The following is a 19,926-nucleotide window of genomic DNA, read 5'->3' on the forward strand; positions in this document are numbered from 1 at the left end:
TGCCTGACTCCCGAGGCGGTAGCCGAGGTTGTTAGACAGTCCCTGAGTGGGTGGGCAACACTATATCCCAGTAAACGAGCCCAAGCCCATGGTCTATCTGACTTAGAACATGGCCATCTCCCCGAAGTTATCTTTCAAACTTATTCAATATCAAAATTTGTCTTGATTTTGCTTTATAAAGCTTTGTTTAGTGTCACTTTTTGCCTGTTTCAAGGAGTTGTTTGGCTGTCCATCTGACCTGATTGACGACCGCTAGGTCACTGGCCACCGCTAGGTCGTCAATCAGGTCAGATGGACAGCCAAACAACTCCGAGAAAGCTGGTCTGTTTTGGTGATTAGCCTGCACAGAGGGGGGGCCTGGTTTCAATTATACCCAAAAACTGTGGTACTATCTGAAAAGTGTGGTACTAATTTTATGCAAATGAGTTTTAGTACCACACTTTTCAGTTAGTACCACACTTTTTTAGATAGTACAACACTTTTTTGCACTATGGGGATATAGACACAGAAAATGAAGGGCTCTCATTGGCTGAGGGGTAGTGGCCATGTTCTAAAGAGGTGTTTTGCCAACGCAGTATTGAGGCAATGTTTCTTTTACCGTGGCTCACTGCTATGGCCAATCGTAAAACGTATTTTGCAGCATTTAATTATGCATATCACCTGGTGGAGCTAGGTCAGCATAACCCAGTGATCTTTTTGGGCATATCACCCTCCCCTTTATTCACATTGGCTTGACTTTAGGGTGGTTTCAGTTTAAGTTATAGACTCCTCACTTAGTACAGGACTGCAGCCAAGATGGCGGACACCACCAGGAGCAGTGCGCTTGCGCGAGCCATCCCAGCACCACTGCCGCTGCCGCTGCCATCGCCGGTGTTACAGCCGTCGGTGTCACAGTATGTGGTGCAGGTTTCAATGTTGTCAACAGTGACACAAGCGGATCCAGGGTTCAGTTCAGTGCAGCTGCGTTTGAACGACACGAACGACCCGCCTGTCGACCAAAACAGCAGGCATTTCGTCGGTGTTACCAAAACACAGCATCTCTTATTCATCCTAGCAAGCTAATGTAGAGTACAATGTAGTATCAAACCTTACAGTCAGGTCTTATCGTACAAAACCAGTATGCTCGCCTTAACAATTATCTTTCATTCGAAACAAATAGCCAAACAAACAAAAACAGGGAAGAGAACGTACCTCTTGTGACTTTGACCACGGTGCAGTAAAATAATGGAAGCCCGCATGATGTGATGTTGTAGTTTTCGGTGAGGGCGGCCTCACAAGTTGAGTTGGCATTATACTCAGGACCGCAAATGTAGCAGTTAATACCTGCATTTAATGAAAAAGGCATTTTATTGTTAAGTATTGTGATAGTGCGTGCGTGTGTGTGTGTGTGTGTGTCTGCGCGCAAGCGCGTGTGTGTACGTGTGTGTGTGCGTGCGTGTGCGTGTGTGTGTGTGTGTGTGTGTGTGTGAATGTAATTGTTCTAAAAGACGACATTTCGATTTTTTGACGATATGGCTTTAATATCTTTGTTTTATTCGTGCAATTGATAAAAAGAATTAAACTCTAACAAGGGTGCTTATAAAATCTTTGTTTAGATGTACAAGAGATGGAAAAAAGCCTACAGGCTTACAATATCCTCCCCAATCATAAATTAATCATAATAGAACTTAGAAGTATGTGATAATTTTGATAAAAAATCAGGATATGAAATTTTATTTATACTGGAATAACATTTCATTTACATTAATTTAAGTTCTGTGCTTGTTCTAGACATCTTTTTTGGTGGGCAAAAATAAGAATTTCTGCAATACAAGCATAACGTATTAAAGACTAATTAGGCCATTTTGATTTTATAATATAAATTATATTCTGTTTCCCCCCAAAAAAGTTTTTGTACTGTAAATCTAACAAAGCAGCTGCAAAATTAGCAAATATATGCCTATTAAGATTGGACAAAATATTGGAGACCAATGTCTTGGAATTACAAAAACCAATTTCAAAGGAAAAGAAGAAAATGTGAAGAAATGAAAGTAACGACTGTATTGTTCGCCATACTATAATATCACCATGTTTAGTCATTTGTTCAACCTTCATGGCCACGTAGATTTGATAATGAAACTTTTTTTGCGTAAGTTTTAAATAAGTAAATAAAAAAAGTTATCCAAGATGGCGGGAGAGTAAAAAAGTTTTAAGGTTCCCACAGGATATAATCAAATCAACATGGCCTTAGGCCTAGGAAAAATATTGTGTTTCCTGTTTCCCGACTGACCATAGAAAAAACTGTCAACCCTGGCCTTTTTGTGTGGGCCCCTGCAAGGGAGATACATTTTTAAGCTGATCCTCCTTGAACTGACACTTGAGTGATGAAACATTTTATATCATACCTGGGCCGCGATAATGTTCGACAACGGATTCCGGACCGGGCCATACTTTACGGTACGGCCCGGGCTTCCATGGCTTCCATAGAACGATTCGAACGCGTTTTGTCCTAACCGCGTTTGAAAATTCGAATAAAGAATCCGGACATTGGAATTGATGTTGTTGCATTTTAGTGTTTAGTGACACCACATTCTGGCTCATTTTGCATTGAAAGGCGCGTTTTCTTGGGTGTGTATGACACAAATAAAATACACGGTGTATTCCCCATCGCCCTCGGTCCCGGCCCTCCCGCGAGTCAGATCGCCCTCCGGCCTGCGGCGGTCCGGCCAATCATGACCTCGGGCGATACGGAATACCCCGTGTTGTATTCTATATGTACACTCGGTTTTCAACGTTGACTTTGAAAATGGAAGTGTACTCCTGCTCTTTTATTTTCAATTGTTAGATTGCATTGTATAAATTGGATCACTAGAGATTGCCAAAGTCTAATAATATTTTTCAAAAATAAAGAAAGACAATCCTATCGACCCTAATCTTTTCAGGACTGAAACGAATAACATTTTTCCTTTCATTTCATCCAGGCCTTACCGTATGAGACGGTCATCAGACAGGCCAGGGAGACCAGCAGAAACAAGCGGGCTGCCATCTTCTCACTTTTCCAATAACTCCTGCAGTGTTTAGAGGGGAAAACGTTTTTTTATTGATTAGATATTGACAAAATTCAATTACCGAAAAATTGTTCCAGAGTTGTTGGGTTATAGCCTCTACCAGGCTTCGGGAGGCGGCTAGAAAAGGTAGAAATCGGGCAAATAGAGAGATAACATGCCCGGGGTGTTTTTCTGCTGGAAGAGAAGATTTTGTCGCCTCCCGAAGGTTAGACCCAAGATCAAGAGGTCCTGGGTTCGATCCCTATCAATATTCGCCTTACCTCTGACTGTTCGGTGTAGTGACGCCCATCGGGTATTTTGTTTTTCACAAACATCACAAGAACTACGAGTATAAGTAATTGAGTTCAAGGTAGGTGGAATGACTCATCCTCATTCTTAGCTGAGCCAGTCAAGGCCCACAAGTCTCAAAAACATGTAACGAAAGTTTAACGTTCTTTAAATATATCCTTCCATACAACTATACACTCATGAAGAAACACATAGCGTTGAATTGACTTGGAAAAACTGTCTATATAAGATTAAGACACTTTTCCAAACCTGGAGGTTCCTTTCATGTTTCCGCCTAGCTTTGTAAGAAGAAACTTCTATATTGTTACCTAAAACTATCACCGTATTCAATGGGAGTAAACAAATTAAAATACTACAAAGGTAGCATTTGCAGACCAACGCATAATGTGTATAATGTTGACCTTGACATGGTCTAGCACAACAAACAACTACTCTGTATATTGTTACTCGTACACAAACACTTGAGTTAATACAGAGACATATAAGAAACAAAGAACCTAGACTAAATACACAAGTGCTAAAGTAGTGCAAGGACAACCAGCGCCATAAAGTAGGCGAGAAAGCTTTTGTATTAAGGTCAGCATTTTTGGCACACTGATGTAGAAATATTGTTCCCACAATACTTTTACCATTCTCTGAGTGGAGTTGTTCTCACTTTTTTTGTTCGCCACTATTTACGTCTTTGTGCATTTAGTAAAGCGTTGTCATATCCAGTCACCACAGGGATCTAACACGGTATCTTATTTATCCAATAAAAATCTGTTTAAAACACTTTACAATATGGTTTTAATACTTTGCCAATCGTGTTAACCAAGACTTCGTTTAGTCGTTTCTTCCCCAATTATCAAGATAAGAATAAAAATAAATGTACGAAAAACATGCACGCGCACTACAGCTAGAAAGAGACAAAGAAGTGCTCTTTACAACGTTGAAAAGCTTAGGTTAAAAAGGTCTTTTTTCTCTTGTCTAGATACATCCTTTTCTTAAATTTTGCTACACTCGAGTTAAAAAGTTATAAAATGTTATATTGGCGATTATGCTAAAACGCAATGGTTGTTGATTAAGTATTTTAAAGTTTGGTTTGACAGATTCGTGAAACAAAAGCAGCAAAATGTTGACTTAATGCAACTGTCATGAATAACAGCTTCTGCGCTCGCAAACAAACCTACCATGTAAACGACCCCCAAATTGCGACCACTTTTAAGAAATTGTTTACTAAATTAAAAACATTTTTTTTTGCGGAATGGTTGGTCAGTACAAAGTAGAGGCGTCATCTGCTTAACTGGTCGGCTGTTCTAATCCCGCTCAGAACTAAAGTGTGGTGTTCGGGATAATTCTATGGGGCGGTGATGATTGAATAACGCGATCTTAACTTTTAGATTTGAGGTGGTTAACGAAAGTTTACACAAAGACAACAGTAAAACCTTTCAAACCCTCCGAAACATCTCAACATAGTTCTTCTGAATCAGTAGACAAACAATCATGCATTGAGCTACATATTATCAAGTGATACTAATAGTAAACTTTACAAAGTATGGATATGCGAAAAAAATTTAAACAAACACGACTTAACTAGTATTACATCTTTTCTTAAAAATGTCAGAAAGATCTTATCTATACTTTTAACGGGCTTTTTTGGTGCCAAAATGGCGTTGGTTTGTTTAAGCGCCAAAATGAACTATTGTTCAATACCACCATAGCAAAGACAACAAAAAGACATGCTCAAAAGTTTCATCAAGATACTTTTGCAAAAGGATTCCGCAAAGATCGAACGCATGTCCTTTTAGATCCACCAAGACAAGAGAATGCAATAGTAAAACAAAAGAAGTACTTTTTTTACACCTCCAAGTTGGCAATTATCCTCTGGAACAGCTTCTGCGTCTGTACAGGGCGAGTCTTTGTTGTGGAATGAAGAGGGGTTGTGTGCTATGACAACCAAACAATCTTCTATTTCAGGCCGTCCTTTTATCGCAACAATGGCCTCGGCATACGTTACAGATTTTATATTGAAGGAGAGAATGGAACCAAGATGAAGGGGTAGGTTATTCTTCAAGGTGGCGTATTAAGTGTCGTCGGACAATGGGAGGAATGTCTACCGTGCATCTCTGTTACTTGGGTTTTCCCGCGTCTATTAGTTACCTTCGCCAAAATTTGTTTTCGTTGTTTTTCACTCAATGGTCACCACGTACCTACCTAGACCTGAAGACTCCAAGATTACGGGTTACATGGATAGGACTGTTACAGAAGTAAGAAATATCATGATTACAACCAGCTCAAATTCTCACTAGGAGTGAGGGCCAACTGACCAAATAGGAGAACTACCAAGAACCAGATAAATAACTTGATGTGGGCTGAAAAAATGTGAATTAAACATCTGATCAACTCATAACTCATCACGATCAGAAGAGATAAAAGATAGAACTTGAATGAGAGCACGCCGCTTGCTGTTCTCAATCTATTTATTAGTCTACCAGCTGAGAGCACCACACCTCAAATTTACCCAGAGCCGACTGGAGGAAAATTTGTTCCTCCCGACCAGGCATTTTGCCAGGAACAGTCTTAATATATAAAAAAAAGACAGCTGGATCCAGTTCTGTCAGTATTTGCAGCTTTAATGCTTCACTTAACGGTAAGTACTGAGTCATAAATTAAGGAGTTTAATCGGCATGCGTAGAAAAGTTATTTTCCAGATATTTTTCCAGGACAAATTTTCCTCAGACAGGCTCAGTTTTCAAGGAATAATGTATATTTTTTAAATCTATCCAAAAATGTGATCTTTGGAATGAATTGCCCTGTTATCTCAATGCATTACTTCCCTACTGGTTAGACTGACCAACTGGGGCAAGGGGGTGAAATCCTGGTGTCTTTTTTGCCTGTAGCTTATTTCAAAGCCGTTAGTTGTTATCAGATCGCTGATTGATTTACTGACTGAATATTTAATTTTGTTTCTACTAATCGCGAAAATAAATTCTACTACTTTTAGTTTTACTACTAACCAGGAAAAATACAATTTTCTCATAGTACTAATGCCTTTAAGTTACTGATTGATACTTTCCATTTTAACGTTTTGTAATTTTTTTTTACATTTTGATTAAACTTGTTCTCTTTAATTCCAGTTACTACTTAAGTTTTACATAATGCTTAGTTTGACGTAGTGTCGGTTCATACTTGTATGTTGTGTATTTACAACTTGTTGGTTCTGTCTAGTTTTTCTTGTATCATTTTCATGTAATCTAAAGGTCGGGTACTATATGAACCCATAAGGACTGATCATTTTATGTATGACACAATGGAACCATTTATTTATTCATGCATATCAATTTACTTGAGGGCCAACCTATAGTTTCTATGACTATGTCACTAGTTTGTGAAAGTGCGTGTGCAAAACTTGCGAGTCACAAGTTTTCTAAAAGAAGCAACTTTATGTGCATTTTGATTACCTACATTCAAAAAGAGAGTGTTTTGTACTGCTTCGTGTAATTTCGAAAAAAAACCGATAGAGTAACAAGTTATCTTGTAACACGGATGTGTACTTTCTGTTGAGTCCTGACTGACGAGTCTTTTCAATGTATTCAAATGTGGCTTCGAAGATTACGTAACAGTGAACTTTTAAGTATCTCAAATATAAAAGTGAAGATACGCTCCAGTATCAATTCTACCATTATCTCACTGTACTTACTATACTTTATCCGACCACATCTATCGTGGGGAGGGACATTTTGTGGCCAACGGCTAGTCTGAAGGCTGTCTAGTATTAGCGTTAAACAAATTCGATGATACAGAAATTTAAGGTGCTCCAGCAGATGGGCAATCTGATCAGTGGATTCTTGCAAATGTTGCTGCAAACTTTGTAAAATTAAGATGTTAATTTTTACACTTTTGAATTAAATGATACTAGTAATTGGAAATTTTAAGGCACCTACATTAAAATAAATGGCACTCCTACGTATTTATGACTGTATTTTGATAATGATTTCTGATTTATATTAAGTGTATGTGTCTGAATACGGCTATTGAAATACGACAACAATCAATTCAGATGATGAATCTTTATTAACATTTAATGGATATTTGCAGTGCACTTATTCCTGATATGACTTAAATTAGAAAGAAAAATATATCTGGGGACACCCAATAGGAAGCTACATAGCCTGGTCCACAATGACATGAATCGCCTAAGACACCTATTGAAAGGCTACAGAAAGTAAACGATTGCATATTTAGGTTTAACCCTGCGTGTATGATGTTGCCCAAGAAAGAAAGCATTATTCCATTTCTTCGCCAGCTATTGCAAGGCGTAATTCATGCTTTGTTATTAGTTTAGTGGTATATTTTTAAAAATTTTGAATTACTACTACTAGTTTTAAATACAGGCCTTTTTGCACCTTTTTGCAAATTTCAAAACTACTTTCGCAGAGACTCAAGAGTCCGCAATCAAAACTTACATGATATAGTAAAAATTGTAATATTTTCATCTTGAAAATTATGTCAAATCATGATCACGTCAGCCTTACGTGATGTATGTCCCCTCAAAATTAGGAAGAATTAAAGCTATTACTTTTTCTTAATCAAACATTGTTATTATATATACCATTTCTTGAACATGTCTACTACAATGTTGTCTTGGGATACCGTAATACAAATTACTTGACAAGTTTTTGTTGTTGTTCACTGGCACCTCCAATATCAATACAATTGATATATTTGATGAGCACAGTGCATTTTTTGTAGTTCACTTTTCATTGGTATACTTAACAATCTCAATAGTAAAGTTATTAAGTATACATGCAAAATTAAAAAGTATGCAAATAAAATTGATCAGAACATTTAGTCACCCACGATTTTTAATGGCGTGCATTCAGGCTACACATGTATGTACTGTGTCCTAACTCAACTCTAAACACACATCCCTGAACACTTGGCATATTTCAATAACTCAACAATTTATATATGTCATTTTAACAGAATCCACTATTTCAGATTCATTGACCAGCCATTTTCTAGCCTGCATTTTTTGTATAGAGTTGAGGAATTAATATTTATTGAAATACAATCACTGTTAGAGGATAGGCTTAATATCGTAGCACATAACAAAACAGACGGACACTGGTAACACTAAAATAAGTCTTAGGTTAAACTGTTCTCAGTCATTAAGAATTAATCTAAAGACTAGTGGTTTTGGGCCAGAAACCTCACAGTCGGAAATGAAAATGGCCGCCGCCCACCGTCTCCAAAATGTTAGTGGGTGAAACCGGGCAAAGCATGACTTTGGTATTTTCAAAAGAAAACCTTTCATTCTTACGTATACTATTGCTGCCGGCTAATACATACCTTCCAAAACTAGTGTCAGGTTTCCTTTTCGGGTATATTATCGCCTCGCTATGGGTGACCAGCCAAGGAGGAAGGACCACTGCATTAAGACAAGAGAACAAGGGTTCTACTATAAAACGCAACTCAGTTTGGGTGAGCAGAAATCTTCCATACTTCCGGTTTATGAGTTCGAACTTACGGTTATGCAGACAATGGTAACCGATCTGTATTACGCTCATGTGTACAAATGGCGTAAGCTAAGTAAAAGCCACTGTCACATATAGCCGAACTCTTAAACACTGACCTCAATTATTTATAATGTGCATGTCATAGCGAATAAAAAATGACGGTTGAAATTATGTTGTCCTGCTATAGAATGTACAAAATATAATTCTCAAAATTACCAAACGCTTAATTCTAAACGCTTAGATAATTTTAGGGTTAAGCAACACTTTACTGCATAAGAATACTAATACGAACCTCGCATCGTTAGCCATGTTTTCTTCCGTTTTGGGTAAACACAACAGGTGAATTCCAGACATTTTTTGTCTTTTATAAACTGAGACGGCATTGTAATCCTTGCCATACATTGTACCATGTACAGTTGTCGAGCAATGAATATCATATCTGTCAAAAACAAACCTCCTTATCACCCTCCCCTCTTTCTTGGTACGTCTCAAATAACAAGAGTCGCATCCCATAAACATATTGGAGCGGTTTTGTCTTCCAATTTGTCTTGGGGCAATCATATTGACCAAATATGTAATAAAATCTCTAAATCAGTCAATGTGTTTAGAGGACTTAAATTTAAACTTTCCCGACAAGTTCTTGAAATTATTTATAAAACATTTTTACGTCCATGTCTTGAATATGCGGACGCAATATGGCATGGTTGTACTGCTGAACAGTCTTCATCTGTCGAGAGAATCCAATACCATTGTTCAATTGTTGTATCCGGAGCCATTAAAGGTTCCTCCTATTCTAATATATGTCAGGAATTGGGTTGGGAGACTCTTTCGAGCAGACGCCATGTACATAGATTATCATTATTTTATAAGATTGTTCACGGCTTAACACGGACATACCTGACTGAATTACTGCCCCCAGAAATTTTTAATACTACTGTATACAACCTAAGAAACAAATTAAACTTTAGACTCAGTAGGCCTTTTACTAATAGACATTGTAAATCCTTTATCCCGTACTGTTTAAATTATTGGAATGATCTTGACTTTGATATTCGCTACTTACGTTATGTACCTTTTAAAAACCATCTCACTAAATTAGTACGCCCCTTTCGTCCCCCGTGGTACTCTTGTGGCCAAAGGTACACCTGCGCCCTTCTTACCCGGTTACGCATCGGTACCTGCAATCTTAACTATAGTCTTTTTAATCGTGCTTTGATTCTTAGCCCTTCATGTATTTGTGGGTATCCCTGCGAATCCATTTCTCATTTTATATTACACTGCCCTTTGTTTACTCAGTTAAGAGCTGATTTTCTTAACAATCTCTCTGATTTAATCGGTCATTTGATTGATTTAGATGCCCTTTCAGAAAGTGCCAGGCTCCATCTTGTACTCAGGGGATCGTTTGCGATACCTTCTGAGTACAATGAAAAAATTATGTTACTTACTCAAGATTTTATAAGCGGCACTAAACGTTTTTTTGTTACATAGTATACTCTGTTTTGTTTGATCATATAACACTTCTCTTTAGATATATTACTGTATGTATGGTGTCTAGTTTCTCAGCGCACTACTTGTATGACCATTGTATTTATGTTAAATGTTAAGTGGGGCTGTAAAATAAGTTGTACAACTTGAGTTCAGCCCCACTTCGTCCTTGTCTTGTATTGTTTCATTCAATAAAAAAAAAGAATATCATTCATGTATCAAAAGGGCGGCAAGGTTATGTTAAATACACGATATATGCAGCTTTTGTGTTAACAGGTCTTTGACTCAAACTTTCTCTTTCGTTTTCTTCCACATCATACCAGGCCTGATCTATATAGTCAATCTCATTCACTTCATCGTACCTGGCAATACCTATATATCAAGAAAGTTATCCTTCGTACAACTGAGGTGTTACATACGTTATTGTGCAAATGCTAGGGTGCCAAGCTTCTTCTCTAGGGTGTGCTGCCTTAGCCGCGATCGGGTAACACCAACCTTTTCCACCAGGAAACTGAGCCCAGAAAAAGTTCAGACGACATAAAAACGAAGGTTTGACATGTATGATCCAATTCCATTCAAAGTTCATGCAAAAAATTACACTTTCTGTTGTTGATGAATTTAAGCCAACTTACCTGTGGTATTCTTGTACAGGTTTTGATGACCGATCTCCACACCACCCAGTCAAAAATGGCCGACTCGACCAGGACAGGTGTGTGGCACAAAACGGTGCACACACAAATCCTTCCGCGTCCGTGGTAGTGCGCGGTAAATCAAAGTTAGGAAAATGTCTTGAGGGTCCAAGTTTGAGGCCACATTTCTCATAATCTGCCGCAAAATAATATTAAATACTAAAATGGCTTACAAGTGTAAGAAATTGTGATTTTGAGGGGTGAAACTTGATTTTCGCTTCGAGCCTTACTTCCGGGTATCCTTCCGCATCGAAATTAATGAACCAGACCCAGATTTAGCCTTGTACACGTGGCAACACCTCGCACAGTGGACAATTGAAAAAAAATACGGTACTAGGATTTTCTTTATAATTGACTCGGGTAGGCAAGGTTTGTGTTTTACTGTGAACGTCAGTCATTTCTATGGGACTATTCAACGCTAAAATTCCGAACGGATTTTGGTTTTTCTATAAATTTTACCAAATTAAATAGGTTGAAGAAGCAAAAACTCAGTTGGCCTTGTAGCGGAAGGGATGCATTTGCACACTTATTTTGCTTCCAAACTATACCCCGGCAGAGACGGTTGGTGGACTTGAGGGTGTTCAGCATGAACTGGAAACTGGAGTGTGCCTCCATAATTTGTTACCTTCGCCAAGGTTTTGTTTTCCGTAACGTTTGTGTGTGTGTGTGTGTGTCTGTGTCTGTCTGTATGTCACGGTATATCACAATAACTTTTAAAAGAAACTTTTGCGTTAAAAAAAATACAAAAAAAGAAGGCCCGTTCGCGTCAGTTTCGGGGTTCCCTTAGGTTGTCAACCATATAATCAAATCAACTTGGCCAAATAAGAATGCATATAAAAATAATGCAATGTTTTATTTCAGGATTTCTGCCATGTGAAAGAGGAACTAGAAGATCGGGAACTAGTAACTTCGCATTACACAGTCATGCATGCACCAGAGGACAGGTAATTTTCTTTGTATCCTTAAGGTTACCCACGAATATGACAGTAGCTTCGCTACATGTTTCATGTCCAGAACAAAATGACAAGCGCACATGTACTGTCCAGGAAACGGTTTGTATTTGTGATATTGTGATTTTTTTTTCTTCTTTTTGGAAGTACTCGTGTAAAAAGGGTCCGAAAGCCCGGGTTTACTGTACATGACCGCGGGATGTAGATAGAACGCCGTTCGGTTCGAATTACGTCATATCGAAGATGATTCGGGTCATAAAGCAGGTGGGGACATTGGGCCCGAATTTGACCACCGTGTAACCAGCATTCTTTTACGTATTTTTAGAGGCATCCAATTTCAGGGTGGCAAAATAAACATTAATACCTCCATAAAATGGAGGTATGGTCGTTGGTTTGTCCAAAACCGTCACGGTAGTAATTGAGGATATCTTTTACGTGGACAATCCATTCGAGTTCTTCTAATGGAACAGTATTGTATGCCCCCGGAAGTAAAGACATCTTATGCAGGTAGAGAATACCATGTCATATTTTCTTACATATGTCAGATCAAAACATCATATGGAAAACATTATGTCTATCTCTATAACATTAACGGCATTACTAGGACTTGGTATAAATGAAAATAAATGGTTTTATTCTTTTTTCTTTTTACCGTTAATGTGATATTTACACGAAGGCAGATAAAATCTCTGTTAGATTGGCCGTACAGCCTACAGCCATTTGCATATTAGATTAATGTGCAAAAGTTGCTTACACATGGACACTAAGACGTTGCACTGGAAATTTCTGTTTGTTTGAACTTTACTACCCTGTTAACACAATGTATTCGCTACGGTCTACATAGATAAGGAGTTACAAGTTCACCCACAATGAATCAAAGAAATGATTTATTCAAACTTCGTGAAAGAAACACAAATCACCACTGGTAATTCTGCAAATGTTTCTGATTAGACATTTTTAGACAATTATTTTGATGAACAGAAGTTTGCATACAGTGCGATGTCTTCAGCTGAGTGTAGAGAACTGTTTGGAATGTTGAGGAATCAGTGCCGCCTTACAGTCAGTGTCAGGCACTGGGCTGCGATGTCTGCTCCCTCAGGAACTAGAGCTTTGCTGTACCTGCAAATAAAGTTAAATTTAAATGTACTAAAGAATCATGTGGATGCACACGTCTAGCATTAGTGCCGTGTTACGTCAAAGACAGAAGTCTCACTAATCTGAATCTACATGTATGACACTCAGACCAATATGTGAACTCCAATCAAACCTCCCTCATAACCAGAAGCTTTCGAAACATTAGTGGATACTCAGCCATTGTAACAGAAAACATTACGGACAACAGGAAGGAGAATCAAAGAAATCATTAATTCAAACTTCGTGAAAGTTTCGTGATCAATTCTGTGAATGACTAGATGCGGATACCTTGAGTGGACTTTCACACGAGTTGAACATATACGAAGACACAAAAAGATAGTAAATGTACATTAAAAAGACCTAAGAAGAGAAGTCCAAACGTGACAATCATAGAGTCATTAGACAGACTATTCCAATGACAAAACATTGCTACATCAGTTACAACAAAAAATCACCATGAAGAGGCTTCCTGGCCACCCAAAGATTAGGTAGAGGATGCTGTAAAAACAGACTGTCATTCCGATTAGTACATAACTCACCCCAGCCTCTCAAGTGTTGGGTGTTGCTCAGCAGCCTTCACCACAGCCTGGAACCCTGCAGGATCCATGGAGATGTTCTCTAGGGCCAGCTCCTCCAGGGCAGGGAGTCTCGCCAGAGCCTGGGCCAGATCGATGGCAGCGGTGTCAGACAGGTGTGCAGGTGTGTCCCGGTGACCTGACATGTCCACCCAGGTCAGTGCTGGCAGTGCTCCGATGAGCTGTGCGACCCTCCCCAGTCCGGCTCCTGTTACTCCCTCATTCCCCCCGATGTAAAGCTCCTGTACATGTAGTGTAGTGTTATGGTGAGGGGCTGTGGTCAGACTCTTGTCACCAGGTGGGTTTTGTTTCATGTCCAAAGTGCTGGGCTGGCCGAGTGTTTGCACCACTGAGACAATCCCTGAGTCCTGCATCCTATTGTCCAATACATCTAACACCTGCAACTCCAACAGGTGAGGCAGATCTTTGACTAGGGCTGATATCCCCTTGTCACTGATACCTGTCTGACTGAGAATCAACACTTTCATGGCTGTGAGGTGGTGGAGGATAGCAGCCAGGCATTCCAACCCAGGGTCCCCTATGGCATTATCTCCCAAGTCCAGTTTGATTAGTCCACTTAACTGACGTAGTGCAAGGGCGAGTTTTGTCATGCCAGTGGTGCTGATACCAATGTGCCACAGGATCAACACCTGCATGGCAGTGAACGTGTGGAGGATAGTGGTAAGAGATTCTAGCCCGGTGTCACCAATTTCGTTATAACTTAAATCCAGCTCTCTCAGTCTCATCAAATGACACATGTAGGGAGCCAGGGATGCCATGCCCACAGTCGTCATGCCAACTGCTCTAAGGCGGAATACAGCCAGGTGTGGAACAGTTGACAGCCCAACCTGTAGGACTTCCATCCCAGCATCACCAAGGCCATAGTTCCCTGTAAGATCTAACTCCTCTAACAGAGGTACGTGTCTGAACCCCTGCACGAGTGGCTTCATTGATGATGGTGTTATCTCTGTACATGATGCATCTAGTGTCCTCAGACCAGGAACATTTCTCATAACCGAAATGACTCTGGTTGTTTTATCAGGTGAGTCCAGTCGTACGTAGCTCATATTCATGTCCAACTGCAAGCCCTGGATGGGGGATGTGAAAGTCTGCTCCAGGTACGTCAGTGCTGGTGTGTCATCACAATCAGATATCCCAACCATCATTCTGTCTGGGAGGTGTACGAACTGGAAATTGTCCAAGTAGTACTTAAGAGCAGCATGCCATTTACTCGTTGCAACCTTGTCTAGAATGATGACCGGCAGGGCTTTGCTAATTGCCCGCAGTATGTCAGGGTGCTTTCTTTCATTCAAGATGCCAAGACAGATAAGGCAAAACTTTCTGTAGGATTCAACTGATTTCTTCATCTCTGGCTTCACTGAGATGTGGGACTTCTTAAAGTCTTCTGGTTGCAAATTGGAATACTCCTTCCTGCTGAGCTTGCTCAGTTCTTCAGTTACTACTTGTGCTGCCAGAGAGTCACATCCACACGTGAACTGAAGTAGGTGATTGTGTTCAAGCACCTTGGTTATCGAGGTAAGATGCAGCAGTTCAACAATACTTTTCTCGTGATTCTTCAGAGCATGAGCAGCATACCGTCCAGCCAGGAACTCTTGCATTGTTTTGTGGGAAAAGTTCAGCTGTTTCCTGGGATGCAATTTTGAAACAGTAGCCTCCAAAGAAACGAAGCCAAGCTTTAAACTCAGATCACAATTCACATGGTTCATCTCTAGTTCAGAGACCTCAAGCAGAGTCTCATTCCTTATCAACAGCGCCTCCAAGGCAAGCTTGCCGAACTGCAGTAAGGAGTCTGCCAGTTCTGTTGGCAGCTTCTCTCCTGGCATGTCCACTCCTTCTCTCTTACAGTGCTTTCTACCCATACATGTCACCAAGTTCTCATACAGCTCAGTCATTGTCCCTGGAGAGACCATCTCGGGTTTCTCCTCCCACAGCAGACAGACTAACAGCAGGAAAATTGGGGCGTGGATCATGTCAGTAACTAACCTGCTTCTTTCAAGAATGTTGATGAGTTTCGCTGCTTGCTCAGGGTTACCTGTAATGGTGAAGTACTGCTCCACATATTTCTTCACATGTTCTGAAGAAAATCCCGTAATGTGTATGTGACAGTCTGGATGAGTGTGCTCCGGAACTCCAGCTGAGGGTCTGGAGGTGATCACAATTGTGCTTTTAAGATACAACTTGCCAGACAGTAGTTTGGGAATGGCCTGCTTGTCTGCCCTGGCCTTTGGCCGAAGCTCATCATACCCATCTAGGAGGAAGAGGACTCGGGACTCGTTCCTCTGTAGGATTGCTTTGATGGACTGTACATCAATACCTTCCGTTGTCTCAGGGACACACTGGTCCCACACAATCTCCTCTACAGTGTCCCCCTCTCTAACCTCCCGAAGGCGGATCAACAGGACAATGTCATGCCGTCTGCCTAATTCTGTTCTACTTGAAACAGCATCGAGAGCTTCTTTTGAGAGAAATGTGGTCTTTCCCATTCCTGCTTCACCCTCAATCAGAATGCATCTTGGTGATGCTGATTGCCCTTTGCCAATGGGGGTGAACAAGTCACTTAGGGAATTCAGATTCTTTCTTTCTTTTACCTTCACTGCTGTTAACCCCACATTTCCTTTAGACTGCTTTTTACATGTTTGTATCAACTCTAACTCTGTGAATATATCTCTAAGGGGAAGTGTGAAGTCATCATTCCAATTCAGAGGCCGAAAAGTTGACAACTTAAACTCATAGTACTCTTTCACAGACGTCTTGAACGCATCTGGAACAGAAAGAAAAACTTTTTAATGCCATATCACCAAAGAAATGACATTCTTCCTACAACTAGACTTGACATTATTGGTACGCATACTTCGTTCAAGTCTCCAATGCAAGTGCTTCATTTAAAACCTTTTGCCATCTAAAATACCTTGTTGCCATGTATGTACAGCCAAGTTGCTTGGTTCAGTATCAATCTGCTGAGAAGTAGCACTAAATTCATATAGGACCAGTAAGGTTGCACGGGTTGCACTGACATGTTAAGAATACACATATAATGTTAAGAAACGCACATTGTCATGCATTTTGGTACAGGCACTTGCAAACTTATGCCATCTCAAATACACACAACTGATTGATCGACTAAAATCTTTTAAATATTACAGCCATCAAAAACAATTTTGACTAGATTGGATCTCTTAATGTAAAAAAACAACACTTATCACAGGTTTTAAATTTGTGAGTCAAATATATCTGAGCTTCTTCAGACTATAACTACAAATAAACAGTCTTGAAATGATGTACCATGCAGTAATTGCGTACAAAAGCACATACTATATTGGAAAGAAAAACAATCCTAATGACTTACACGAGAACTCATTAAATGTTGCATGATGGTAGAAAAAACAAAGGGCAATGAAAACATTGTGTTGTTTTCATCATATTCAAACAGAAAATGTAGGGAATGAATTTTTACTGATAACATACCTTTCTTACAATGAGGCTGTTTCTTTGCTGGAAACTTGCCTATGTCCTTTTTCCTTTTCTGTTGGCTACTAGATGCTTGCGATGTATCTAATACTAAAAAAAGATTAACACAAATCTATCAGTGATGTTATCAACATTACACCAAAAATACAACATTTTTGGATTATACTAAACAAAAATTATAATTATTGTTCACTTTCTTTTGAAGTGTATACAGTGCTTATAATCAACATGATTACTGTAAAAACATTAATAATTAATAACGCATAATGCTTTTTAAAGCATTTTTTGAAGGACAAATTTAGCAATTACATTAAATGATTCTTATCCAACCCTTTTTCTCCCAAATCTCTTCTGTTTGTATCTGATAGATTGTTTTCTTCAAAAACATCTATTTTTTGTCTGCTAAATTATTACAAGATTTATTAGAGGAAGTGATTTAAAAACGTTAACTTAAACATCAGAGCAAACCTTTTAGGGTGACAGAAATGACAGAAAATAAGACTGAGACAAACACGCAAAGAGCTTATTTGCCACGCTGTTTCTGAGTTCAAAATTAATGATGATAATTTTGTGTATACATAATATAGAAATGGAATAATTAATACCAGGATATTTGTTTTTCAGACCGTCCACAGTACTCTGTAACTTCGACTCAGACAGAGCCTCCATCAGGACCTCTATGGTGGCTCTCTCTCCGTTACCCTTCAGCCATTCCTCCAACAGGTCCATACAGCAAGACTTGTCGTCTCGATTTCTACTGGTTATGTTATCGATGTCTTGTTGCGTGAATCCAAGATGGAAGGCCAGGTCCTTCCAGTCTGAGCTGACGTTCTCCTTGACAAAATAGAAATACCTTCGAACACCTGCAAAGCGAAATGAATAATTCAAGAAAAGAAAATTTCGTGATCAATCTGTATCAGTTCCTGCATGACAAGACACGACAAGTTAATATGTTTATTGATTGCTTACAGCCTGCCATATGGAATGTGTATTGTTGAGATGTAGGCGTTTATTGTGATGATTACCTTGTACATGTACCTGTACGTTTTGAACCGCATCGTGGAGTTTGTTCTCTGGCTGATATTGTTTAATAACTGACCACAGTTATGTATATATCCAACCCCTGTACGTTTGGCACCCGGTAAATACAGTTCCCTGTAACCACGTATATGAATAGGTATGTAAATATTGAACATTTGGGAATGCCCCGAGGAAGGTGACAGACGGTCGTTGTGAATAAAACACTTGGTTGTGTAAAAAGAGTCTCTTAACTCGTTGTGTCGTACTGTGAATACATATACAAGTCGTTAGTTAAATGTGCTAATCACTCGCTTTACAGATGTACCAAGTAGGGGATAGGAGAGTGCATCTGCTCGTCCGACATAGTGGAATGTCCAGTTCCTGGGAACTAGGTGTTGTACGTCCTGATATGTGTTCTCTAGATAGGGGAGCCAGTCTCTGAGTGACTTGGCGAATTTGGTACAGATATGGACGGTCAGCAATTCAACGGCGGTAAGCCTAATAATAGCAGAAGTGTAGTCTGTGTATTGCGTTCCGAGAATCATCCTCATGATCCTGCATGCTCCCTTTTGAATCCTTTCATGACGAGCACATATAGGTGTCGCTAACTGCCCAGCCCAATCGTTCTGGACCTTTTGGCCTAATCGGTTGGTTTGCTGGTTGTGATCTGACACGCCGCGCGAGTGGTTCGGGTTCGATACCTGAGGTCAGAGTCAACCTTCGAGTTACCCGCTTCAGGCTCTTGTGTTACAGTTGTACAATGTCCAAGCTGGTTCAACAAATACCGTAGACTAATTTTTTGTCTGGACGTTGTTCAAAGATGTCCAACGGGGTGTTAAACTCCTTGGTCTATCCCGCTCCCACCTAACTTGAAATCTAACTGATGATGATGACTGGTAAACGATATTTTTTAAAAGCTATCGAGTGACGATCTGCCAACCCTTTTGTTGGGACAAAAAAAAACAACAACCCGGAAGTATTTTAAATTTATACCCACGATCAAAATCTGACTGCTTGGAGAGTACGTAGGCTGCTATCTGCACCATTAGACACTACTTTGTCTGTATCAGGTCTTACGTTGACATTTTGTGATAAAAGTGACTTACTATCGTCCTGTTCCGGCATCATATATTTGTCTTCCCAATCAGGTTGGGCCGCCATGATGTTGTTAGGCAGCTCTGGTTTGAAGAATTCTGATGGAAAATGAGCAGGCGATTTGTCTGCAGACGATTCAGTGCCAATTACTAGTACGCTCTGCGTTGCGATTCGTCTCTACGCTCTACGTAGAATTAAAACGGCCCATTACTCTCTACGGAAAAGGGCATGTGTGCCCCCCCCCCTTAAATTGTATATAACTTGAATTAGCTACACTTTGTGAATATTCACTGAAATACCAAGTAATACACTACTATGAGCGATTTTTGAGCGTTTTATGAATGACAGATGCAATTTACAAACCCTATTTCGTTTCGCTACATCTGTTGTGGTATTTCCATTGCCTCTAGTCATATGCATAATCTTATAGCATTCATTGTTCTAAGAAAATTCCTGTAATACAACTGCAGAACAAAAGTTGCTGGGTTAACAATTTGTATTTCTCGTTTATTGTGTCTGTAACAAGTTTTAATTATGAACATGACTTATAATGAACACACAGTCCCTGTCAAGGAGTGAAAAAAAAAAGTATTCCCTCACTGATGAATTAGAAGACTGACTTTTTTTGGCACTACATATAGTTATATAATGTTGGC

General features: G+C 39.5%; 2 protein-coding genes across 2 annotated transcripts; both read right to left on the minus strand.

The window, feature by feature from the left end:
* Positions 1–665: 665 nt before the first annotated feature.
* On the minus strand, positions 666–3,025 carry LOC109481922. Its single transcript, XM_019784539.1, has 3 exons — positions 2,968–3,025; positions 1,192–1,323; positions 666–988 (listed from the first exon to the last, which is right to left on the minus strand). Exons 1-3 carry the CDS (start codon positions 3,023–3,025, stop codon positions 774–776), a joined length of 405 nt encoding a protein of 134 aa, XP_019640098.1. The 3' UTR covers positions 666–773.
* A 9,946-nt stretch (positions 3,026–12,971) lies between these two features.
* Positions 12,972–19,354, minus strand: LOC109481924 (NLR family CARD domain-containing protein 4-like). Its single transcript, XM_019784540.1, has 5 exons — positions 19,282–19,354; positions 17,761–18,018; positions 17,153–17,245; positions 13,631–16,448; positions 12,972–13,076 (listed from the first exon to the last, which is right to left on the minus strand). The coding sequence occupies exons 1-5, from the start codon at positions 19,334–19,336 to the stop codon at positions 13,001–13,003; spliced, it is 3,300 nt and encodes a 1,099-aa protein (XP_019640099.1). The 5' UTR covers positions 19,337–19,354; the 3' UTR covers positions 12,972–13,000.
* Positions 19,355–19,926: the final 572 nt, after the last annotated feature.

Source organism: Branchiostoma belcheri, unplaced genomic scaffold (genome assembly GCF_001625305.1).
Source record: "Branchiostoma belcheri isolate BF01 breed outbred unplaced genomic scaffold, Haploidv18h27 scaffold583, whole genome shotgun sequence".
NCBI lineage: Eukaryota > Metazoa > Chordata > Leptocardii > Amphioxiformes > Branchiostomatidae > Branchiostoma > Branchiostoma belcheri.